The sequence below is a fragment of the Apteryx mantelli genome, chromosome 1 (genome assembly GCF_036417845.1).
Source record: "Apteryx mantelli isolate bAptMan1 chromosome 1, bAptMan1.hap1, whole genome shotgun sequence".
NCBI lineage: Eukaryota > Metazoa > Chordata > Aves > Apterygiformes > Apterygidae > Apteryx > Apteryx mantelli.
The window spans coordinates 220972029-220997643 of record NC_089978.1 but is presented as its reverse complement, the minus strand read 5'-3'; the positions used below and the strand labels follow the sequence as shown (position 1 = coordinate 220997643).

The following is a 25615-nucleotide window of genomic DNA, read 5'->3' as shown; positions in this document are numbered from 1 at the left end:
CCCTTCGCCGTCCGTCGCCGTTAGCCGGCCGGTTCCACGGAAGCTTTGCCCTGTTTTATATTCCGATTTATCCGTAAATCGACACTAACGGGCGCCACATGGCTGCGCCTCCGTCGCGGCGGTGAAGCCCAGCCCTGGCGCTCCATCCCTTCGCTATTTTGGGGGAAAAACCCCGGGAAATGGTTGCTGGAGCGCTGGTGGATGGATGCGACCCAGGACTAGGACTTAAGAGGAGGAAAGAAAAAAAGGAGTTAAGACTTTTCTTTGTTACAAATTTAATCTCGGTATTAAAAAAACGCTCTCCGGCTCACCCGGACCGGATGCTTCTGGCAGTGCTCCTCGTCCCCAACGTGCTGCAGAGCGAGGGGAGACCCTGGAGAACCCCCCCGGCTCCAAGCAAGGAGAGTGACCTTATTTCAACCCCTGAGAGCTTGGGACATCTTTCCTTCCCTCTTTTCCCTATAAAAACAGCTTTCGGGAAAAAAAGTTCTTTTGTAGGAATAAAACGGGGGGGGGGGGGGTTGAATACTTTCCGGTGTCGCGTTTCCCCTTCTTTCGTCGGACGAGAGGGATTTCGCCGAGGCACGATGTGATGGAAAAGGAAGGGAAACACTGGCGGTTCGGTCACCGGAGGTGGCCTCCAGGCGAGGGAGGGAACGGAGGGTCAACGCTCAAAAAAAGCAGCAGGCCGGCGCTAAACAGCGAATACTGTGCAATTTCTTTAGTGCAAGGACGCAGGCCGTGCCGGCGAGGTCCTGGAGGGCGAGGCAGGCCTACGGAAAAGCTCCCGCGCCTCCTTGAAGAGAGTCCGGAAGGTTCCTCTCGGAGCTGCTCCGTAATCCTGCTCCAAAACCCCCCGGTTGAGGCGTCACCTGATGGCGGAGGCCGAGTCCAGATGCGGCGCCAGGCCTCGTCCCGCGCGCGGGGTGGTGGTAGGGCTTCGTTAGAGAACGAGCGGCTCTTCCCGAGGCGCCGGGGAAAAGATCAGCGGGGCCATGGAGCCGAGACGCTGCCGCGCGCAAGCGTAGCAAAGGTAGCCGCCGTCATCCCTGCTGCCGTCGCTCTGCGGGGGGAAGAGAGGGAAAACGGGAGGAAAAAGCTGGCAGCTGCCGCCTCCTGCCACAAACCCGCGTGCAACGCTCCCAGCGATGGCAGGCAGGGATCCAGCTGATCCCAAGGGAGGACCCGTTCCGCTCAGCTCGCCTCGTGGAGGCTCACGCGTCGCCCACGTTGCTGCTCGTGTTCCCGGCCAACGGCTTGAGCTCCGCCAGCGCGAGGAGAGCTCGGCCTTCACCGCACCTTCTGGGCCAGGGTAAACACCAGAGCCAGAAGGCCAGAAGCCAAAAGTGGACCCCAAACGCAGACCGTCACCCTCTCGCTAGCTCTCGCCCAACCGGGGGGCAGGGTGAAGCGTGTCCTGCTGATCCCTAGATGGATGTTTGATGGTCTCCGCAGGGTGAGCCAGAGGCTCCGAGAGCAAAACATGGCACCTGACATGACAAAAACCCAAACTGCCACTTCCTGAGGCCACTGCGAGTCTCAAAAGAGAGGTCAAGACCCGAGCGGATCTTGCGGTCAAGACGCCATCCGCAGTTACAAGCCTTGGGAGCAGAGGCAGAGGGCTGAGGAGCGGTGGCCAGGTGATCCAGCTAGGACACATTCCCGGCTCCTTTCCGTTAAGTTTTCCCTCCCCAGCGCACTGGCTAAGAAGGGCCACAGAGCAAAGCCACCCCTCAACTGGCAGGGGCAGCTTGGGAAGACATCCCGATTTCGAAAGGGGATCGCGCAGGCCCTCGGCGCGCCGTGTCGGGGTGGATATCGGGACGCCACGACGGGAGAGCGGAGAGGGGAGCAGAAGGGACGTACGTGAATCAACGGTAGTTTCTTCACGGCTAGACCGGAGCTGGACTGCAGCGTTTGCCGACAGTGGGACACGGAACAAGTGACCGCGGTCCCCTCCTTCGCCGCCTCGCTCATCAGCTCCACCCGAAGGAAGTACTCCTAAGGAAAGAGGAACACCACCGCTCACAGGGAGCTGAGACGCTGCAAAACAGTTTTGTTTTCTTTCTGAAAACCATAGGAAATGACTTGCAACGCGACATTTTTTTCACCAAACCAAACCAAACCAAACCCGAGCGACAATAAAAGCAACCGGAAACCAACAGCGGCCCGTAAGGAAGGAAGTGAAGTAAGAGCTGGCAAACGCTGCACGCGGAGAAATGGCGTTTGCGCCGAGATAAGAAGTCAGACCCCATGGAAGGCAACACACAAACAAAGACAAAGCGTTTCCTCGACTATTCGGGCTAAGCCGGCCCAACGGAAGAGCTCGGTGTGAATCTTGGGATCCCCTGCCGTCCGCTCTGCCTCCGGAGCGCTCCGGTGTCAGCTGAGCGACTGCTGCAGCTTGCAGGCAGCGTCGCTCGGGCAAACCGCAGGCGGCGATGGCTTCCTTCGGTGAACAGAAGGTATCGGGGCCCTGAAAGGGCCTGGTCAAGGATTTGCTTATGTTGGAGAGCTTTTACTCACCCTAGCCAACGCTAAAACGTGTTCCAGGGACTTTGACATCAGCAAACACTTCTTCGCACGCGTCACTGCGACGTACAGCAAGTTCCATTCGTCCTCGGGATACATATCTAAGGAGGAGGAAAGATCATCAATAGCTTTAAAAAACCCAACACTGAAGAGCTCTGCAGTTCTTCCAGGGCTTCTCCTTGGGCTTTTGGAAGGACTCCTGGTGCTTCTCCGCCAGAGCGTTGGCTCACAGCGCTGCGCAGCTGTGCAGCGCCTGTCCTGCGTTTTGCTGCGCAGCTCCCGATCCCAGCAGCTTCAGCGCGGTTTCACCTTCTCCCTCAAGGCAAAGGCAGGACTCTGCACGCCCAGAGACGCCACTCGCCGTCCTGTGTTTCCCTGTCTCCCAGACCTGGCCTCGGCACTAGGGGAGTTTCTCGGAGCCGAGCCAGATTCAGGCTGCAGGCTCCTCTCTGCTCACTGGGAAGAGACCGGCTCTTCCAAAGCGCCGATCACGGTAGCCGAGGAACGCTGTTTCTTCGCCGAGAGCGGAGCTGCTCTCTCTCCGCTGCCAGGTGGCCACGCGCTAAATAAAGAACGTCCCCCCGCCCCGTCGTGCTGCGGAGGAAACTACAAGACGAGCGATCGCTAGGACAGCCGGCGGCACTTGACGCTCCGAGAAGCGGGGACTTGCCGCGCGCTTTGCTTTCCCGCTTCGGAGCCAGGCCGGGTAGCACACGCGGGCTCTCCCTTACCAACGCTGAAGCGAGTCGTCCTCTGCTGATCACCACTGGCGCACGGTACTTTCACAAAGTCATCTGCAAGCAGCACCGTGTCGAACTCCAGGCCTTTGGCTTGGTGGACGGTACCTATGAGGTAATCTATAAGCAGCACCCGTTAGAAACAAGACGGAAGAAATGTCACCCATCGACGGCGATAACATCCACGCGCCACAGTGCCGCCGCCGCTTTTAATTTCACAAGCAGAATTAAGGGATTTCATCCTACATTCACTTCACTTCTTTCCAGACATCAATCATAAACGAAGCACCTCTGTCAGGAATCTAGACCACCAAAGACAACTTCTCCACCAAGGAAAACTCCCGGTTGACAAGAGCCCAAGCCACGGCCTGTAGTTCCAAACAGCGGCGCTTTTTGTTTGGTGAGATTTCAACTTGACTGTTTTGCGCCCCCCCAAATTTCCTTTAGCAAGTTGCAAGGCAGCTAGCACGGGAATCCCCCAAAGCACGATAAAGGAAACGGTGGGAAAAACGAAGGCTTTCCAACAGCAGGAAATGCTGCGCCCAAATCCGTATTTCCCTACGGCAAAGCCACACTAAGCAATCCTTTGCCAGCCCTGAACAACATCTAGAGTACCAGGTGGACCTCAAAAGCTGCTCTTCAACTTCTTTTCTTCCTGAAAGTCCAACTCGATCCGAATGCAGAGTTTCTGCAGAAGGAGGTGGACTCAGCAGTGAAGTTGGGTTTAAAAAAGAAATTAAGTGAATTCCTCTAACACTAAAAGACACAGGTTGGCTTTACCTGCCAAGGCTTCTCTTGACACATGACTGCTCTCAATCTTCTGCACCAGCTCAGGGATCCGCTCTTTGTATTTCTCCACTATTGCAATCTTCACCTCCAGTTCTTTGTCATCAATGTGCTCCACGTATTCCTTTAAGCCGATGAAGCCCCGAGTTTCCTCCCATCTTTTGATGAAGGGGTCATCGATAACAAGGTTTGCTGCAGAAAAAGCAGCAGATAACGTGAGTTTATTTAAAAGGTGCCTACGATCGCATTCTTGAATTCTGGTCAAGCTTTAGAGTAAATATTAGGGAGTTTAGAGTAAATATTAGGGAAGGCAAGCGGGCCTCGGTGGACGGACCGCTGCTGCGGGATGCGGGGTGCCTGGGATGTACTCCCAGCTCTGCCGCGGCAGTGACGGGTAGCTTTTGCAGTCAGCATCTTCTCTTCACCGATGCAAAGCACTGTAACGGCTACGTATTCTCCTTGGAGCGCGTAGCCTCCCGCGCAGCCTGAACGCATCAGTTTGCAAAAAGCCAGTTTGCAAGAGAAAACTGCACGAGAACTTCTAGAGCAGCGCAAATGTAAAGTGAAAGATCACAAATCATTTCGCTTTCCGTCACCCCAGCAGAAGCTAAAGCGCCAGTGCCGCTGCAGGGAGGCTCCCAGAGAGAAGGGCGAGAACATACTCACATCTTTCCCGTTCGTCTGCAGGTTGGTAGAGCTTCCAAATATCATGAATTTTGCTCAGTCCAAAACGGCCAAGCCCCTAAAACGAAGAACAATTATCTTAACGTTTCGCTTAGAGTTGATAGATGAGCTAGCTAAGCCCCATGGTTATTGGTGTCGTTAGGGAGCAAATAAAGGAAACGGGCTGAAGATGCAAAGGGAAGCCGCTTTCCTAAAATACCCGAGAACAGTCAAAGGCAGCTGGAAGGGCGATGATCTAGCTCCGTCTGGGCTGTCACACGAGACAGACGGGCAGCGAGAAGAGAACAGGCTGCCGTCTCATCGGCACCGTAACAGAGCTGCAGCAGAACTGCACATTCAAAGGATCTTCAAAGGAAAAAAAAAATCTATAAAGTTTTGTCTTTTGCTAACAAGAAAAGCTACTTTTCTTTTTTTTTGGGTCATTTTAGTTTCAAATAGATGCATGCTGGTTCGCTGAAGTGAAGTGAAGAACTCAGCTGGTCAGGAAATGCTACTGGCCTCCTGCTGTCTTGCAGGACAGACAGCTCCACATCCGACTGTCGCCCATAACGTACTACTTTCTTTTCCCATGAAACAGCGGGCCACCACCGCAATGGAAAGAACCATCATGCTAAACCAGCTGCAAATGCTTCAGTTTCAATATAAACTGAAACAAAATGCTTTGCTTTGGCAATATTTACTCTCAGAAAGGGGGAAAAAAAAAAGAGGGAGCGAAGCAAAATAGTTTTTTTCTCCGTGTTTCCAAATTCAGTTCGTTTTCTTCCATCGAAAAAAAGTGACAGTCTGTGTTTACACTTCTCATTCCAAACTGCAGAGAATTTCCTCCCGATTAAGCAGTTCAAACATTCACTCCGGTCTGACAGGCGGCTTCACGAGGCAAAAAAGATTAAGAACTTAAAATATCAGCCTAAAATTCAAAAGACCGGGCTCTTCCCCAAACCCATTCAGTCCTAGGACAGTCGCTCGCTCCATTTGTGCTTCTGCATCTTGTTTTGCCACGAGACCACCTCAAATCCTGGTTATCCACTTTGCAGGGTCTGAAGACTCCAGGTTCTTCTGAGGCTTTTGAAATGCGAAGCATCACTGAAGCATCCCTGCGACTGAAGCCCCCGAATGCCCGCGCACGTGTGCACGCAGACACGCACACAGAGCCGCTCTCGCTCCTTCTCCAGGGACACGGGTGCTTTTTGTGAATTCCGGGCAAACCTCCGGCTGGATGCAGCCTTCGCTTCGCTCCCTCTAAATCTTCTAACATCCGTGGCAGTGGATAAGTTAACATTCAGCTTTTCCGGAAAAAATCTACACCCCAACAGAGGAGAGTGCTTACACGCAGCCTGCAATTCCCGCTGGTTTTTATTCCCCTAACGCGGGAGCCCTAAGCAGCTGCCGGCAGCCAAAGGCAGCGAGCAGCGCTCCACCTAATGCAAATCACTTGCAGCAACTTGTTACAGCCGCGTCTCGCTCCTCCCCTGCCCCATCCAGCAGGATGGAGCTGCTGCCGTCTCATCCAAGCCTGAGGAAGAAAAGGGGCAACGCCGCCCAGACGAGTCTAAAAAGGGAGCTGCTCTCGCACGGGTTGGAGGAACACCTATTTCGAAACCCACGCAGGTGTTGCTACAAGCGCTGTCAGGCCTGGGGACTTGAGACGGGGACACGAACGACGCATCAGCGATCTCATCTTACCCCGATCACATGTATTCTTATTGGTCTTGCTCTACCAGTGAGTCTCACAGCGTCCTCAAATACATTGAAGTTGCTTCGCGATAAGATCGTTATCTTCCCTTCCGTGCTGCCCCTCACGTCACCTGCACGCAGAAGTTTCCGGTTAGCCAGCGCAGTAAGAAGACAGCTATCTAAAACCCCAAAGATCTTCATAAATCAGGATTAATCCTGAGACACCGTGTATTATGCAGTAGGTCTTTGACTCGTGGTGCACAGACACAACTTACCTTCTTGGTTTCCACCCACCAATGTCTTATTCCTGATCCTTTTGCAGACATCCAGAATGGTTGCTCCGACATAAGCTATTTCGGGACCAAATCTGAAACTCTGCGTGGAAAAGAGAAGGAAACAGAAAACAAGAAAAGAGGAGGAACTTGTTATAATCTGCTCAAGTATTACTATATTGAAGCTGTACAATTCACACCAACCTTCTAGACAACCTTTCTCTTAGAAAAAACATCCAAATTCCCAGAAAACTATTCTCAGAAACCCTGGTCACGTTTGTACCCAAGGCCATAGAAACCGTGTTGTGAGATGGACGGAGGGAAAACAGCCACCGACACAGACGTGCCCTTAATCTTCTGCACTGAGATGAGACCATGGGTGAGGAGCAAAGATACGGTTTCTTGACTGATCAGTTAATCTAAGGCCCTATTGCAGTTGAAAGGGCCACAGAATTGGAGGTCACGGGGCTGGACCTGCTGATCCGGCTGAAAAGCACAGCTTGATCGCTAACGCTGGTACGACAAGTGGGCAGGAAAATGAGTCAGGGGACAGAATTGTCACTTTTGGGAGCAGCAGTGTCAGCTTTCCTGTGAAACTTAATAGCCAGCTTTGAAGAACAGACTCCCTGAGCAAGTGGATTTAAAAAAATCCCCGATGTTCTGCAGGTGGAGGCTTGCTCAAAGGCAAGTGAGATAATCAACCTGGAAACGCAACCATCACTCGCGCTGAGACAAGATGGGCAGCTGTCCTCGAGGGCAACCTCAGCTCAGCCAAAGCCGCTCACGAAACCCTACCCTCGGCAAACGGTGCCCAAGGAGGACAGCGGCAGGTTTCCTGGATGGAGCGTGGAAAGAGCCCGCGCGGCCCCTGGGCTCGCCTCCGTCACCTCTGGAGCCGCGGGAGGCCCTAGCACCGAAAGCTCCACGCCGCACCCTTGTCTTACCTGGGTGAGATAGTAAACGTGGGTGTGAGGCACCGTGTAGAGGGTATTGACAGCCCCCCGGAAGGTGTAGATCTGCTGGTGAGGGTCTCCTACAAGGATTATGCCGCACGGCTGTGACAGCACGATATCCACGATGGCTGCGGGAAAACATCAGTAAAGCAAGAGTGAACTTTGCGACAGAGGGGTTCAAATCCCAGTCTTATAACGGAACTCTTGCACGACGACTTACGACATTTAAGATGGGGCTGACACGGCTGCAGGAGAAAGCAAGTAGGGGAGAAGCAATTCAGCTTGCTTTGCAACAGAGATATTCCCCGTATCCCCAAAAAAGGAAGCTAATAGTTTTCTGCCTGGTGGCTCAGGTCACCCAGGGCGGTGAAGGGACCAGGCAAGACCTGTGTGCTGCGCCGGGGGGGACGGAGCAGCTCAGCAAACCGCCTTATCGGATTCGCAAGGATCCAGGGCAAAGCCCAGAGTCCGTTACGATGTTACAGCTGAGGGGCAGGAAGTTCTTAAACTGTGCTCGCAGGCCCCTGAGCGTGCGAGCGTCCTCTTTTTAAAGCGCTTAGGAAGGACGTGGCTCCGTCTCCCACCGCCGCTCACCTGGAGTGCAGTCCTGCGCTTCATCGACAAAAATGGCATCGTATCCCGTGAGCTGAGGCTTGCTGAGTTGCCAAAGTTTCAAATAGCCTGAGAGAGGAAACAAGGCCCATGAGCCAGAGGGTCAGAGTTTTCTTGCCGCAGAACACCCTGACCTTAAAAACCGATCTCTTCTTAAGAAAAAAAGCAGTTTCTGGCCCTACTCCTTGCTTGGAAGTTCCAGGACATTTGGAAAGGCTGCACGTTGCTCCCACATGTTGCAAACAAACCAACCCCTCCAGCCTTTGGGCCTGTTTTGAACTCCCTGATGAGCCAGTGCAGGTGCACAGGTATTTTCTACTTTTTTGAAGCTCGTTCCTAGTACGCAGCCAGAAGGAAGAAGCACGAGATGCCAAAAGCTGTATCTGTTTGATCTTCTATTATTTCTCTTTACCTGAAGGCTATTTGACATCTGGATGCTCTTACCATCACACGTTATCTTGTATTTCTTCTCTGCGTCTCCATCCAGCTTCTTCATGTTGTACCATATATCTTTTGCCTCTTGAACATTGATCTAGAAAGCAAAACCAGAAGAGCCTGGATAGATTGCCTTGAAAAACAGTCCAGGCACAGCAGATCTTGAAGTCCTAGCGTAGCTGGTACAGGGCAGGCAATGAGCCTGCAGTGTTCAAATGTAATACCCTTCCTTTACCTTCCCAAATTCCCTCCCTCCTTCCAAACAACTCCTTGACTGGATTTGAACCTTTCGCTTTGGATTTGAACGCTGGCTTAAAGATAACCTGTCCGAATCTACTGCTCTGAACGTTTTCTCCTCATATTTCTCTTCTGCGTCATTACTAGTTAACTGACTTTGTGTTTATTTTGGCTTCTCCGGTGAGCTTGCCAGCTGCAAAGGTACTTAACACTTGGAGGATGTAAATTCATTCCTTGCCAGAAATAACAGCTGCAAAGTAGATTTGTCTCAGCTGGACTGGATCTGATCAGATGCAAGCAACGCAGAGCAGAAAGGCTAATTTTCTCCACAGCTCCAGCCCGCGTTGCCTGCAATGTCAGTGCTGTCCTTTAAGAGCTGCTGAGATGTTTGTACTCCTGTGAAGAATCTTTGGGTTCAGCTTTGCATATCGGAATGACTACCAAAAAAAACAGGCTAATGTCTTTACACAAGATAGCATATTGCCTTTCAGGCACTGATAAAAAGACACGCAATCTCTTCTCTTCTCATTGCAGGCAAGAAATACGTGCGCAGGGTGGAGCCTGATCTAATCTGCTCTCTATAAATCAATTGTACAAGCAGCAGGAGTAATCAGGCCCCAGTTGCTCTGGATTCGTCACTGGAGGAAAACTGCTTTTTGAGAGTTGGTTCTGATGGCTGAAGCACAAATACCCATGACCCATGAGAAACGGGATGAATACAGCCCCTGTTCTGAACCTTCCAGCTCAAGTCTTGCTTCATCATGGATACTCACTCTCTTTTCTTCCAGGGTGACAGCTTGTCTCATGCTGTGGGTGTTTTTGAACCAAATAGGAGCGTGCTCTTCAGAGATCTCTTCATCTGAAGAGGCAAAAAAGTTTTCAAGGGTCTGTTTGACTGTCTTCCCTCGTATGAACAGAGATTGGCCCTGGCGGTTCTGGAGAAGGAAACTCACTGAGTAAGCTGACAGCTTGGAGAAGTTCAGCCTGCCTTTTTCTTTATAGCTGTGTCGCGGATGACAAAAAAAATAATAAAGAGAGAAGTTGAAATACCCATGAAAAGCTTGCCAGAAAAGCAATTTCCTTTTTGCTTTTATTACTTACTCACTAACGCTCACAGAAGCTCGATTTTATACACTCTCCCGCCTTTGACTTCGTAAAGGAATACGTTAAAACCCTGAGCATACTTATCTTCGTTACGTTTCTGGGGGAAGCAAAAGCTTTTATCCCCATTTCATAGAGGAAAAGTCGAGCCAGAGTGACATACGCATTGTTCAACCCTGCGATTACACGTTGTTTTCGGTGCCAGGTAAGAGGATTCTCTCCTCTTCCATGCCGTGGCTCATTTTCCCTTCTGTCTGCCGATTACATGTGCCAACATAGTTGTTGGTGACGCCGGAAACTGAATCCCTAGAACAACCCAGGTTAAGAAGAGCCCTCCCTCTGCTAAAAAAAACGCAGAAATGATGTAGTTTAGAGTGCGGCTCTGTGAACGGCTGTTCTGCCGAAGCGCAAGGCCAGCGAGTTCGGCCAGAAACGGGAACTCGGTGGCTTTCCGTCTCCCACTCTTGTTCCTTTCACAGGGCTCTTAGCTACAAATGCAGGCTGGAGGAAAAGCCCCCAAAACAGCTATGGGACTTATGTCAGCGCAGTCCATGCCAGAGCAGGAACAGAGTCTATTTTCCAAATGCCGCACGGATACTAAAATCATTGGCCCACTCTAGCTGCAAGAACGCGGCAACTGCAAATTACGGTTTGGCTTAAAGCAGGTGAAAGAAATTTCAGTGTTTTCCTTATCATTTTTGCTCCCTCAAATCCCGGAAGCTTATTTCGAAAATCAGACCCTCCTTTCTTTCCGTGCCTTTTCCATGCTCCCCTGGCCTTCAGCGAAGGAATTTAAAGATCCCCACTCACAGTTTGCCGACGCTTCTGAATGCCAGCGAATGGAAAGTCTTGCACGTCACGTTTTTGGGAAAGACACTTTTTCCTCTCTCTGCAACAGCTTTGTTAAATGTCACATAGAGGAAGCTGAGGTCAGCAAATTTCTCTGCATACTTGATCAAAGTTGAGGTCTTCCCTGTACCTGGAAACAAAAGGGAAGAAATTAAAAGCATTCGTAGTCGGGAAGGAATGAACCTGCACGCCTCTTACCAGCTTCACCCTTCACTGCAGTCCTAATCGCGCAGCAGGATTATTTGCAGCTAGCGGGCATTTATTCGCAGCCACTATTGAAATCAGTAGCAGTGAAGCAGCTCTGAAAAAATTATAATCTGTAGCCCAAAAGCTTTATTAAAAAATCACTTTATCACCCAGTATTCCGGAAGGGCAGATGCTTACTTGACAAAATCCTAACAGGTCTAAGGGGAACAGGGCCCCCTTTTCAAAGCTGATGTTAACTCTTGCCCAATAGATCATATTTATTCGTGTCCGTTTATTCACTAGTTCTATCCTTTATTAGAGTTTTTACCAATTTGCCCGGTACAGATACTGAACTCACTGGAAGTTTTCTCCCCACGTCTCCCTGTAACTCCTAAAAAATGACATTCCATTACCACCTTCCCATCTTCTAAAGCCACGGCAATTTTAGGCAAGAGGTGAGTTACTGGTTCAGCTACTTCCCACTTGAGGTCCCTTACATCTCGAGTGATGCAGTCCAGGTCATGAAATGAACAGTACCGAAGCATATTTCATCCGTAACCTTTTCCACATAAATTTGAGACGGATCCTCTGGTGGACCCCCCCCCATAGAGAAGGATCCCGAGACGGGATCTTTGCAATATCTTCCACGAGGAACACCGACGTAGAAACATATTTAGTTTTTCTGCTACGGCCTCATTCACTCGAAGACATCGTTTATATTGCAATGAGGTAACTGATCCAACAGAGGTTTTGGCAAGCAACCTCCTCCCCGTGTCTGAAGGATTACAAGGCTTTTACGCTTCTTGCCAGCGGCTCCTCAAACTCTTTTTCTGCCCTGCCTTATCGTGGTTACGCGTAACCTTATCACAGTTCATGAATATTTTCGTTTTCATCGTTTGGACACGGCGACTTTTTACAGACGTAAGAAGCCACTACCAGTGGCCTCTGCACCGCGCCGCTTGGCCGCACATGCCCTTTGGTCTTCTGCAAGCCTCTGGGGCACGCGTTAGCTCTGAGCCTCCAGTGTGGTGTCTTTAAAGGAAACCATGCAGGTGTAGGGAGAGGATTTCCTTTTCTTTTTTAAGTAGGCTTCCTCAATTTTATGCAATTCCCCTTTTCAAAACACAGCACAAGTGCAGAAGATTCCTTGGCTTGTTTTGCTCCTACAAGGATGCTAAATCTAAACAAGTAAGAGCAACTCCAGCTGGTGGCATCCACAGAACTCAGACAGAAGCAGCAGGGAGGGAAGGAGCAGAGTTAGAGGTTACACAGTTACTCTCACAGGATCATTTTTGGCTTTCTTACCTGCAAATGCCATAATTTTCACTATTTGACCACGCTCAATTTTGTGATTCAAAATCCTTTGCTGCTCATGCGTCAGCTTTATTTCAGGGCAATTGCTAAAACCAAAAAACAGAGAAAAGGGAAGTAAGAAAAAAAAACACGCATAAAACGATCAAACAAACTAACAGCAGAAGGAAACCAAGGAATGATGGGTGCTACTCCACAACCAGGAAGGTAGCACCAGAGCAACTTGGTTATTGGGCAAATGAGCAAAGCAGCAACTTCTAGGGAGTAAGAAAAGATTGGAGATGGCAAAATAAAAGGTGCAGCCTGGAGGAAGGTCACATAGGAAAAGATCTTCTCAAGGGTCCTAAGCCCTGTTTTCAAAATGAATTCGGCCCCCAGAAGCCTTAGGCTCATCGAAAACAAACAGGACCGAAGGTTTGGGGTATTCTGTCGCTTTTGAAAGCACGAACCTTGAACTGCTCTCTGATTTCCCGTCGTGTAGGACAGACCAATTATCCCCGGCATCGCAGGGGAGCTGAGAGCTTTGATTAACGTTTAGAAAGGCATTCGGCGCTTCAGGCTGGAGTGCGGTTGTTTTATTAATAAACGTCTGAAGCCCGTAATCAGCCAGCAGTGCAAACCACCTCTTTTCACAGAGTCCTCCCTGATGCGCTGCACGAGGGCAGAGAGCCTTGTCTAAGCATCCTTGACATCGCAGAGCTGGCAGCTAGATGGCCGCCGCCAGAACGGATCTTTTCCTGAACTGCGAACGCCGCTTAAAAAGAGACTTCACAGGGAAGGGGCAGAACAAAAGGACGGGGAAATCACTAAGAAGCGAAACCCATCATCTGTTTACCTTTGTTTTTTTTTTTTTTAATTGCCCCTATCCCTGTTGTACCTCTGATGATTTTCTTGGATTTACCCTATCACACTGGAGCGCACAGAACTGTCTTCCACCGATAAATAGTAATAGTCACATCAGTGAATGAAGACCTCTACATTCAGTCAGTGGAAGTAATTTAATGTTAAAACATTTAAGGTCTGATTCTGTTTTCCTCCGAGAATTCCGGCAGAAGATGACAAAGAGCTGAATAAGGTTTTGGGCTAGTCCTTAGGAAACTTTGAATCTTGTCAACTCGGCCTTGACATGAACTATTTGCTCCAAGATTCAGCGCTCCACCAGGGACCTGTGTGTCTAGGAGGATCGCTCAGCTCCGCTCTAAAGACATTACCCGGCCCAGAAGTCCTGTCTGTAGCGTGAAGCAGGTGTTTCCTCTTCTGCTGCCTCCGTAGTTACGGAATCATTTTCCATCAGATACAAACAGTAGAAAATGTTGTAATGGATCCTGGCGGAAAGGACAAAAGAGAATCTATCATTGAGAAATCAACAATAACAAACTAAAATTCTGCGGGCACCTAAAAGACTTCTGACATCTTTAATACTTCCAAAGGAGCTGTGCGCAGAGCCAGCTTTTCCAGCCTGTATCTGGACTAGGGCACCCCAATTCTTTTGGGAAGGGCACAAACCTGCCTGTGCAACAAGGACAGTGAACCCAGCAAGGCGAAAGCTCCAAAACACCGAAGGCTGCAATCAGGCAAGAGCTTTTCTGTTTAAACTTGGGAGCAAGTTTTCTCTTCGCACCGTGAAACACTGAGGCTATCACAGTGCAGCAGGCACAAAGTTGAAGCCATCGGAGACAACGCTGGGACAGATCGCAGGAGGCAGGCTGCAGCGAGCGCTGCGCTGCGAATGACAATATTAATAGTCCGAAGCGCAATTAGTTATACTTTGAGAAGCGACTGCAAAGGCTGCGCGGGGAGAGCTCCGTGTTTGTGGCCTTTCCCTCGTCCCTGCTCAGGCTCGCTGAGTTTGTGCACGAGATGTGACCTAAGAACGTGCTGCGCAAACACGACCGGGGAACAGAGTCCACAGGATCCTTTTGCTCTCCCGGACCACGATCAGCAACACAGAGTCCAGGGGGAGCCTGAGAGACAATCTGGGGCTCATTTAGGCCTCGAAGGTGAATCCGTTTCAGCCACGGACTTACGGTTCTTTTAAACCAGCGTGTTAGCCCTGACAACACCACTTCAAGGTGTTTTGCTACTGCACGTAGAGAAGCACAGTGACTCTGCGGCTTTACTTAGCTGGTTTAAAATTAACTTCCCTCCAGGTTCACCATCGTACTCCAGGGACGACATCGCTGCGGTTTCACCGCTTTTAAGAGAGCTTTGTTCCTGCGACCTGACAGCTGCCACCCTGGGCCAGCCTCAAGGTCTGTAGTGCCCAGGCAACGTCTCGCACGAGGTGACTTGCCCGCTCGCACTCACCAGTTGCGCTAGCAGCTGCAAAGAGGCACCAGACAGTTCCTCAAGGGCATCTTTCCTCCCTGTGCTTTATCTCACATGCAGAAAAGCCACGGTCACTCATACTTCTTCTAGTCTAGATTGGTCAAGGCGATGGAGATGGGACGCGGGTGACTTTTACAGGCCTCTCATTGCTAGTGAGCCGCACCCCTTGTCCACCAGGTCTTCAGCAGTCATTTACTCAAGTTAATGATCTTCTCCGGTGTTAAATCTCTTCTCCGGTGTCTAACACAGGCTGGACTACATCTCAGAGGAGGCAGCTAACAGAACTGTCATCTTTGTGTCTACGGATCCATTTTCCAATGCAGTTCCTTTTCAGTCTTCCTACAGGAAGAATTTTCTGTGTGTCCCTAATCCTTATCTCATCCTTACTACAATTCTGAAGCAACACGTGGGCTCTTATCAGCATTACCAGGCATTTTGGTGAACAAAAGGTGCAGTTTGGGTCGCTGTACACAGCAGGGGACTTGTAGCGTCATTTAAGAAGAGAGGTGAAGTGCCAAACCAGTGTCAGGAAGGTAATTACTGCATTAAAATGTTTCTACTGGTATGTCTGTATTTCTAATCAAAATGTTTCTATTAGTAGCTTTCAAACCTCTATTTCAAAGATTCCTGCTTTTGTTTCAGAGAAAAAACCCTCTTTTTCTTAAACACTACCTCCCCCAAACCAAGCAGACTACGAAACAGTACAGGAATCAATGCAAATCTAAAGGGAACGTTCCTGTAGTTTATCTTCCCAACTCCTAGTAATACAGTATTCAAAACTCCCATTGGAGCAGGTCTACAGAGCTGGAAAAATTTGTTTTATACCGTTTCTTTCTAGAATATGACATCACCTCAAAGGCCCTCCATAACTAGGACTGGACTCAACGCACAGCTGTGTCAGATTAAGTTCTTCTGGGCACGGGACTGCTGCTCCTGTAGTTTGTTCAGTGCCACACACTCCTCCAAGATATGTGCGCAAGAGAAAGCAAGTTACCCAGATAAACTGATCTGTTATTTTTGACCACCACAAAAAACTAGGGAGGCGCGCGTTGCTCCTGACAAACTGCAGGCACCAAGGAACTGCAGAGGCCCAACCAACAGGAACGTAATCACTCACGAGTACGTATACGCTGTATATATTACACGTGGCCAGGCCCAGAAGGAGACCGTCGGGCACGACGCACCTCCCCGCTCCTTACCTGTTCGTGATGGCGATATCCCTCTCTCTCATGGCGTACAGCAGGGTGGCTAGGCAGTAAAGCGTTTCGGTCACGTCCACAAAGGAGAGGGTAGAGCCCCGTCGCCGCAGACACGCCATCAGCTTTTGGATGTCGCGGACGCCGTCCGAGAAAAGCGCCATGGCCGCGACTATTGCCCACATGCTCTGAGGCTGGCGTGGGCGACAAGGAGGAGGACTGAGCCAGGCCTCACAGCTTGGAGCCTTTAGAAGCAGGGGAACACCCACCCCCCCAACAACACTTTGCACACAGACGTACGTTGTTGGGAGGGAAGGAAAGGAATAACTGCTTCAACCTACCCTTGCGCTGCTCTGTAAATGCGGTACTTTGCTGGCGATGCAGATTACGGCCTTCGGGAAGAGGTGGTGACTCTTTAGACTCTGGAGAACCGCGCTGGGATCTACATTCGGGCTGGTGTGTATGGCAGACACGCACCTGTGCAGAAGGACAACAACAAATAAGCCTTATTAAGCAAGTTTGCTGTCTCGTGTAAATAATGCCCTCTTCAAAAAGCAGAACGCTACTAGTTTTTAAGGCTGGGGCCTCATCTTGCAGCTCTTCACATCCAAGCTCTTCGCCTCAGCTGTGTAGCTACACCTTGCTGTGCCCCACATATATTTGATGGGGCGCGTTGAGTGGTGAAGCTGCAAAGTGCTGAACTTTGATTTCTGGTCTAGGACCGTGCCTAAGCCATGCACACAAATGGTTCCAGTCCTGTTACACCGTGCGTGCGCTTGAGCACTTTGCCTTAGTCTGCAAGTTCCTCCTAGCTGTCTCAAAGTCTCTTTCCAGAAGAGGGATCTGCCTTGCTCTTAACCCAGGTTGACTCTTCTCCTTGCACCGTTTAACTGGCATCCAAAATTGCTCTCCAGACCAGACAGATCTCGACAGAGCACTTGCGCTTATTGGAGACCCATCTCTGGTCTTGGGCTTGCTGCTGAGCTCTGGCTGATGGAGTCAGTCCAGGAAGACAGCTTGCAAAGACAGAAAAGGAGAAGATACACTGGAGAAGGCAGCAACTAGGAAGAGGAATTCAAATTTCACATCATCCATGAGACGTTTGTATTTTAGCTAAATCCAGGAGAAGCAGAACCTCTCCGAGACCCTGGCTGATCAGGAGACAGAAGAGCAGTGGAGACCTGGCAGACCCAAAATGTGAATGGAAGGGACGCTTAAACTGAGCCTCACTCTCTCTGGCCTAGTCACCCTGGAGGAAGCCACCGTTGCACGGCTTCTCCCAAGTCCGTTCTAGGGCACCCAAAAGGCAGCAAGTGACAGGACAGCCCAGCGTTTTGTTATTTTGTCCTCTCGCTTGTCTTGGTGCTCCTGGCAGCCTCCTCTCCATTGCTGTGCCCTGACACACAGGTCCATCTCTGAAATGTTCCTCTGAGCCTCCAAATCCAGGCTGTGGAAAGCTCGCAGCTGCCTGCTGACATCCACTTGCCCCCAGTTCTTCCCTCCGTTGGTTCTTCCCTCCCTGCCCTCAAGGAGGCAACACCACCCAACTCAAAAGGTCGCTGCAAAGCCTGTTCATCTGCCTCCACTCCGTGGCTGGCTTCTCCATCTCCTCAGACATCGGGACGAGGTTATACCTGCCCCAGGCTTTGCAGCCTCTCTGTCACTTATCCATCACTTCGTGCTTGCTGTCACAAGCAGCGCTCGTCTCCCTCTGGTTAAACTCTGGCACCCTCGCAGTGTGGCACCTCACAACTCGAGATATGGAAGGTTACCTTGTGATCCTCCTTTTCCTGCAGCACCTCCAGAAGCAGAGAGGTCAGGGCTGCTAAGCTGTGCAAACGCCATTTAGGAGTTGCATAGAAACACATTCTTTCCCCGTTTGTGTCCTCTGCTCATCACCCATAAGCCCCCCGGCTAGAGAGCCACGCGCGTGCGTGGATGCGGAGTCCAGCATAAAGCAATCCCAGCCCTTGACTATAAGGTTAATTATTCTCCGCTTAAAGATATTGGCCCCAAGGCCAAGTGATGGGGAAGGGCTCATGCCCACAGCACTCAGGACCATGTCCCCGCTCACCCAAGGGAGGCTGGTGCATCCATATCGCCCCGCGCTCCGCCTAGCCTTCCCTGGGCGCCCCAGCGACTCGGTGGCAGTAATTGTTATTTTTGTGACGTTTCCACGTAAAGTTTGAAACAAAGCAGAGGTTGAACTGTCAGAAGGCTGTTTTAATTCAGCAATGCAAAGAGCACGTGTTGTGTGGATCAGGACACGGAAGGAGGGTGTCCCTAGGGACAGGCTCTCGGAGGAGAGCGTCACAGGACTGTGCAGGCCAAAAGACACCAAACCTTGCAGAGCCTCAGCCCTGGAGAAAGCGACCTCCAGAACAACACCCTGGTTTTATACTCGAGGGAATCACCGGGCCAACTCCAAAAGAGACCAGATCAATGTTTATACGATGCAAAAGCTCGAAAGAGCAGAACACAATTTGGGGGGAGCTGAGTAACTGGTCAGTGAAGATACACTGTCGTGCCTGGGAAACTCATGGCCAGGTGTGTAACTCATATGAGAATCTGAATGATTTGAAAACTTAGGACAGTGACATTAAACTTGCCTGGCAAAAATGTGTTTAGATGATTGAGTGCCATAGATGGGGAAGCCACAGAATAACTGAAGTCGGAAGGGACCTCAGAAGTCATCTGATCCAATCCCATGCTCAAAGCAGGGCCAACTTCAAGGTTTGGTCATTTGTCCAGTTGAGGTCTGAATATCTCCATGCGTAGAGATCCCCACCTCTCTGCACCAGCGTTTGACCACTCTCCTGATATTTAACTGGAATTTCCCACACTGCAACTTGTGCCCTTTGCCTCTTATCCTCTCGCTATGCACCTCCAAGAAGAGTCTGGCATCATCTGCTCCATAGCCCCTCATTAGACAGGGGAAGACGGCAATTAGATCCCCTTTCTGCCTCCTCTGCTCCAGACTTCATCCTCTACTCACACATCACGTGCTCCCGAGAGAACAAAGAAGAGGAAGAAGGCGGCTTTTTCTTCCTCTTCTAGAACCCTGCTGGTGATCTCTACTGCTCAAATAATTCCTCCTTCCTCATCTAAACATGTAGAAGACATTCAAGAAGAAGGCAAACCCACTTCTCTCCTGGCAATTCACAGGATAAAATAGGAGAAGACTCAATGCAAGGAAGGTCGGAGGATCTACAACTACAAAGCCACGTGGTGAAGCAGACTCACCTGATCAGCCCCACCATACAGCCTTCCTGCTCCTTCCTTATGGCATAATGCTCCAAGAGCTGTCCAACGCTGTGCAGGGCTGTGTCCTCCTTCATTACATACCGATGGTACAGCTTTTTCCAAGGGATGAACTGGAATGTGAAGCACATACCACCACCTTTCATCTCAGAGCTCTGGAAAATAGGTTTCTTCTGACAACAAGCTAACCAACAAGATAACTTCCAAAGAAGACCTGGAGTTCAAAAAGTCCCTTTTGCTTGATGGAAGCAGGTACCTAGCATGAGACGGGGACGGAGAAGGAAAACAGAGGAAAGAGAGAAAGACTTGTGCCTCATAGCCTGCGAACTTGTCAACAAGAGGCCTGTTTTTCTAGAATGATGGGAACAGGCTGACGTCGGTTCAGTTTCAAATGTCAAAGCATTGATGGAACGAAGATATTTTCAGCACTATTGCACAGATCTGCTTTGAGTGGCGCTTGACGACAGAGCGCTTAAAATCCATGTGCCCCTGCAGCTTGCCTACCCACCCACAGCCTGCTGTTTGGACTTCTTTAGTAAGAAGTGACGGGGCATTATCTTTTAGGCTGTATCTTTGTTACAGAGCGAAGAGCAGACTTGAGAGAGGACCCGAGCACTCCACCCAGGCGTTTTCTACACATCTTGCTAGCTGTTCAGGCTCAGAGCATCCACGCTGCGCTGAGAAAGCGCTCAGCGCAGGATGCCTGTCGTGTCGTGTCCAGCCTTGCCCGTCCGAATTTATCAGATGGGCATGAACAAGAATTTGGATCCCTACAGAAATGCTGGCTGAGATCAGTCCCCCACTGCTCCACGTCAAGCCGGGACAGCCTCTTCATACAAGGTGAGGGTTTCCAGTGTGAAGGGTGGTCTGGTGGTGGTCTAGCCTAGTGGTGACAACTGCCTCGGAGTCACCTTTAACTGAACTGCAGAGATCTCAGCTGCAGCCAAAACAACTGCCGGTGGGTTCACGACTGTTTGTACTGCCAGGGCCTTGGCTGCGGAAGAACCAAGCTGCGTAAAAACAGAGTTAAAGGCCCATCCACAAAACTTGTTTAACTCCAAGAGACACCACGCACAGACGCACGCACATAGGCGAGGGGCATGGTGACGTCGAGCAGCCCTGAGAGGACACTGCCCAGTCTCGTAGCCAGAATTTCCTGCCTGATCCTTGGCAGAAAAAAAAGACTACAAGAAAAACAATGAAGGGGGATTTTGCGGAGTTTTACAGGATGCTCTTTCCATGCATGGAAAGACTGCGGCAAAGGAAACTATTCCAAAACTGATCTCCTGATACAGGCTGGCATTTGAACAGGTAGGAACGAGGCCAAGAGTGTTCCCTGTAGTCCTGAAGACCAAAATGGCAAGAGACCTAGCAAGAAAGGGTGAGGGTGTTAGGGAAACAATAAATGGGTTTAAAGGAAAAAAGACGGACAGGCACAGCATGGATGTTCCCAGAGCAACATGTCCAGCCACAAGACTAAGACAGAACAGAGCAGTAAGACAAGGACCAGGCTCAAATCAGTATCACGGCAGTCCTTACCAGCGGATCACTGACAATCTGCCTCCAGGAGTGACACACCAGGCTCAGGCTCTGATACAGATCAGTCACAGGGAGGAAAGCAAAGATCCTCCTCAGGACTTCAGTGGGCAGCTTATCAATGCTTCCTTGAGGCACATCCCAGTTCCGAGTGCCCAGGAGCCCGTAGCGTGCATCAGGAATTGGTTCGATTTCCATATCATCAAGTTCTTGCTTGATTCGGCTGTGTTCTTGCTTGATTTGGCCGTGCTCTTGCTTGATTCGGCTGTGCTCTGGATGAAGCCCCAGTGGCTTCTTCTCAGGCTCACCCCACAGACTGTACTTTGTGTCGTGGCTGCCTGCGACTGCTGCGGACAGCGTCCGTTTTCTGGAGGGGGTGCTTTCCCTGGGAGCTGGTGCAACGTCTTCATCCTCTAGAAAGGAGCAGAGATCCTCCACGCTGCTGAAGGATTCATCAACCTCAGTGAAGATGGGATCTGGTGGCTCTTCTTTGATTTCACGGCTTTTTGTCCTGCCTGCACCTATTTGCTGTGTCTGAGAGATCTTGAAGTAATCGGTGATGTTCTTCTGCTGACCTCGGCCTAGAGAAAAAGGAAGAATATTAGTGAAGTCCACAAAAACAGGTTTAAGTGCAGTGCTCCTAGCTGAGCTAGAGGCTGCAAAACATGGCATTTATTTCCGCAGGACTCCTCCGCTCATGGATTTATGAGCTTGATTACGGGTAAACTGTTCTGCTTCCTGTTGCCTCTCTAGCAACCTATGGAAGTCAACAGAAGAAAATTCATCTCCTTGCACTATCCACATAATCAGGGCATTCTCGGAGCGTGTCTGACAGCTTGCAGAGCTTCTAGGAAAAGACAGGCCCTGCCTTAATCTGTACCTCTCAGATTAGCAATCCTCAGCTAACATAACAAACCACATGCGTGTTAAATGAAAACACAGCTGCACATTGAACTTGATGGGAGATATTTCCACCGGTCAAATAAACACAGACAGGAAGGAAACATAAAAATACAAGACTTGAATTGTTGTGGTATGCCTCCGAGACGAAGGTAGGGCTTTTAGTGGTTATTTACTGTTGTGCCTGGTGAATGAGAAGCACACAAAGATTTTAGGAAAGCTTCAGGGTTTGGCTACTTCTCTGCACCGTGAGGTCACTGCACCAAGCGTTTGCCCGCTGCTCGTACCACAGAATCAGAGACACCAATGCTTTTAAAAGGATAATCAGCCATTTCTTGCCAGATACCTTCTGGCTGCAAGACAAAAAACACTGGAATCCGTAAAGGAAACCGAAACTTGGCAGCAGTCTTGTCTCAGCAGCCTCGCTGTTCTCTGAGAGCCAGCCAGCCTGTCTAGGCCCGCAGACGTGCACTGCACTTGCATGTTCCTGCAATCCTTGTAGGTGCCTAAACTTACTGGCACTGACAGCGTTCACTCCATCCTGCTCCTCGTCTGCAACGTATCCTAATGCTTAGCTAAGAGGAAACTCAGGGAAACAAACCCAAGAATTTTCACAAGCAACTGCTGCCGATTTTAATGTGTTTTATTTCTGGATGCTCACGGAGGCATGGCTTGAGGAGGCCTGATATGCAAGACACTCACTGCTTAAAACCCCCCAGCTCCCTGACTAATGTCCAAGTCCAATACCCCCAAAACCCGGAGTGTTGAAGGTTAGTAGATTTTTAAAAGGGAGCCTGTCAAAGATACCTGTTCAGAGCTTATATAAAAAAAGGAAAAGAACAGTAGGTCTGCAAGCACGGAGCCTAGGACTCCAGTGTCTCGGCTCACCAGCAGATCTCTCTGTCCAGCTTACACCAGGGTACAGAGAGGTTTCCGCGTTAGCCAGGCAGACACTGTAACGCTAAGTCTCACTTTCCAGAGTGACCAGAGCACTCAGGAACTCAGGGATAATATTCATGTTTTTTTCTCTGCTTCTCAAAAGTCCCCCCCGCTTATGTGCTCGTGCGTGCGCACGTGTGGCGTCTCTTGCAGTTAAACAGCTTTTGAGGACCGGCCTTTAACTCTGCACAGGGAGCTATTTGGCAAGAGCTGTTTCACCTTAAACTCGTGCCCTGAGCGCTGTTAACTGTCCTGTACAGATTAGCTCAAAGTCTTATCAGTTCCCAAAAGCACTGACGGAGCCTGAGACTTTGGCACCGTTGAGAACAACGCCCCGTGCCTATAAAGCGAGTATCACAGTGCTTCCCACTCCCAGCGAAGACGAAGACCATTAATATCCGCTAAGCGCTCTACAACCGCTTTGCAGCCCTATACAACTAAATAGCTAATTATTATTTAATAAGTGGCCTAGAGCGCAGCTAGAAGTAGCTGTCACATTGTTAATACAGCCTAATTGCAGGGGCTGTAGCGTTTCTCGGGGAGAGCTGCTGTTCCCCACAGGCGGCCTCCTCCGACAGCACTCCGACAGTACAGCTCAGCTTCTGAAAGCGAGAGACGCGGAGGCGTTTCTGTGTGCGGAGAGCCTGAACCAGGCCTGCCGGGGATCTCGCTCCCTTGTAGGAGAGGGAAGCATTAAGGTGTCTCCTCCTCTTGCCACTTGACTTCCCGGAGGCAGAGGTTTAAGCCCGGTTAGGCCACAGACCCCTCGCAACAAGCTTCACCTTGCCTGGCCTCGCTTTGCTATCTGCAGGCGTTCAACAGCAGATTACACAAAGCTCTTCCGTTCCACGCCGCGAAAATCACCATTTTGCTCTCACGGACCCCTCGGGCTGCAAAATATTTGCAAACCCCGTACCTCCTTGTTGCTTCTTTGTCCGGTGGGTGGGATAGAGGCCCCTGTTGACATCTCTGCTCGTTTGTCTTTGACTCAACGGCTGCGTCAGGGACGACGACCCTTCTCTGCTCTGCGCGATGGCTTCGCAGTCGTCGGCCGTAAGGTGCGTTTTTTTGAAGCGCTTCACTGCTTCGCCAACATGCAAAAAGAGAAAGCCAACCAAAGAATACCTGTTAGCATCCCGTCAAGCGAGCGGCAATAAACAGTCTGCATTTTTAGCAGATGCACCCATTTAGCAATTTCTTTCCAGAAGTTTTATGGGGTTTTCACCAGGAATTTCTCCGAGTAGCTTACACTAGAAGTTTTTACAACACTCTGGAGAGGTTGTACGTTACCAAAATGACGCATTCGCCGTTTGTAAAATTACTGTAATGGTGACTTCGCTCAATCCAGTCCTGCCTTGTACAAGACTTCCGAATAAAAGAGCGGGACTTAAAACCAGGTTCTGCTCTACGTAAGTTTTACGAATTCCTCTACGGTACCATTAACCTTAAGGAAGCAGGTGAAGGCGTTTGCGTAAATGCAGAGCATCCTTAGAAGGAGGTCAAGAGCCCTGCAAGGACCCAACTGTGCAATTCCCCACGGGAGGCCGGGAGAAGACAGTGAATTGCCCAAGGAAGGTCAGCGCCAACATTCAGACGTTCCAGTTTGAGCCTGGTCAGTATTACAAACACATCTGAGTCGGGAAAAGGGCTTTGAGCACAGAAAAGCTTGTGCAGACAGCGTTAACCATATTCCGCAGACGGATATGTTTTGGAAAGCTCCAGAAATTTTATCGCGCGCCATTAAGGAGAGAAGACAACCTGTTCGCAGCACGGCTCTTCCCTGGGATAAGTAGCAAATAACGCAGTTTCCTTCCACGAAAAATACACGCAAGAAATCTGAAATGCCCACGCAGGAAGGGCTTCCCTTTTACATGGGAATTATCTGCAAAACGCTACTCGCTCGGCTTCACTTTGACTTTATTACCACACCGCACTGCAGAGGATAAGCTCCTCTAACATATTTATGACAGCCACGAAGGCGATAAAGCATCTAGTGCCAGCAGAAGGTGATAAAGCATCTAGCAACCGCGGGATCTAGAGGCCAGTTTGCTTCCTTACGCTATTTCCTCCACGTCAGAGCGACCGGGGGGCATTAAGGGCGCCCGCGGGGCTCCCCGGGGAGGCGGGATGAGGAGCGAAACCCAAGGCCCCGGCGCAGGGTTGAAGTCCACCAACTTCACGCTGAAGGTGGTTCCTCCGGGGTTCACCCGCGTTCGTCTTTCCTCCCCCTCCTCCCGAGGTTTGCCACCGGCGACAGCCACGACGGCGGCGCTGAGCGAAGGTTATACGAGGGCCCGGGCGCTGGTTATGGCTCTGATAACCCCAGGCACGTCCTCACGTGCACTTCTCCTAGCTCAGGCCGGACCGTGAAACCTGGACCATCAAACCCAGGTGTTTCACAACATGCTTTTTTGAAGCGAAGGCGTCATTACTAAGGCGGCCATGTCCCCCGGAGCCGTGACCTGGGCTAAAGCCAAGCCCGGTCTCCGAGGCAGCTTGTGAGCTCCCCCCCCACACACACTTTGAATAAAACTTGGTTTCCCGAGGGATTTTTACAGGAAAACCTGACGAGCCTGAGCCACTTTGAGCAACGAACGCTAACGGTGCAGCAGCAACCGGCCCCATTGCCAAGGGACCCCCCCCCCGTCCTGCCCCTCCCGTCGCTAATGGCTCCCCCATTACCATAGACCCCTGCCCTCCCCATTGCCAAGAGCCCCCCCCCGCCATTGCCAGGGGCCGCCCTGCTCCCCCACCCCCCGTTGCCATGGCTCCCCCCCGCCCTAACGCCCGTTGCCATGGTCCCTCCCGCCCTAAGCCCCGTTGCCATGGTCCCCCCGACCCCGTTGCCATGGCCCCTCCCGCCCCGCACCCCCGTTGCCATGGCCCCTCCCGCCCTGCTCCCCCCCCCCGTTGCCACGGCGCCCCCAACCCCGTTGCCATGGTCCCTCCCGCCCTGTCCCCCCCACCCACCCGCGGTTGCCATGGTCACCCCCCCCTCCCGCGCTCCCCAACCCCGCGCGCTCACTCCGCTCCGGCCGCGCGCCGACCCCCCTCCGCACTCCCGGGGCGACTGCTGCCGGCGTCCG

At 50.9% G+C, this 25615-nt stretch overlaps 1 protein-coding gene across 3 annotated transcripts; it reads right to left on the bottom strand.

Moving 5' to 3' along the window:
* Positions 1–258: 258 nt before the first annotated feature.
* FBH1 (F-box DNA helicase 1) lies at positions 259–25609 on the bottom strand. Of its 3 annotated transcripts, XM_067317579.1 has the most exons (21): positions 25555–25609; positions 23446–23610; positions 20694–21271; positions 19137–19267; positions 16235–16370; positions 15897–16087; positions 13581–13694; positions 12364–12458; positions 10834–11002; positions 9696–9924; positions 8695–8782; positions 8233–8319; positions 7630–7766; positions 6689–6788; positions 6423–6544; positions 4722–4797; positions 4050–4247; positions 3264–3389; positions 2527–2633; positions 1867–2001; positions 259–1063 (listed from the first exon to the last, which is right to left on the bottom strand). In XM_067317579.1, coding segments are annotated over exons 1-21 (3105 nt in total). In that variant the 5' UTR covers positions 25556–25609; the 3' UTR covers positions 259–943. The 3 variants fall into 3 exon arrangements, with proteins under 3 accessions (XP_067173680.1, XP_067173674.1, XP_067173675.1); XM_067317573.1 differs by having other exon boundaries at positions 983–2001; XM_067317574.1 differs by lacking the exon at positions 3264–3389 and having other exon boundaries at positions 983–2001.
* Between the last annotated feature and the right edge of the window lie 6 nt (positions 25610–25615).

Bases quoted from the DNA above. Each gene is read 5' to 3' on its own strand.
- FBH1 (XM_067317573.1), bottom strand. The intron at 11,003-12,363 runs GTAAGAAAGCCA...TTTTGTTTCCAG, and splicing joins GAAAATTATGGCATTTGCAG to GTACAGGGAAGACCTCAACT. The intron at 8,320-8,694 runs GTAAGAGCATCC...TTCCTCTCTCAG, and splicing joins ATACAAGATAACGTGTGATG to GCTATTTGAAACTTTGGCAA.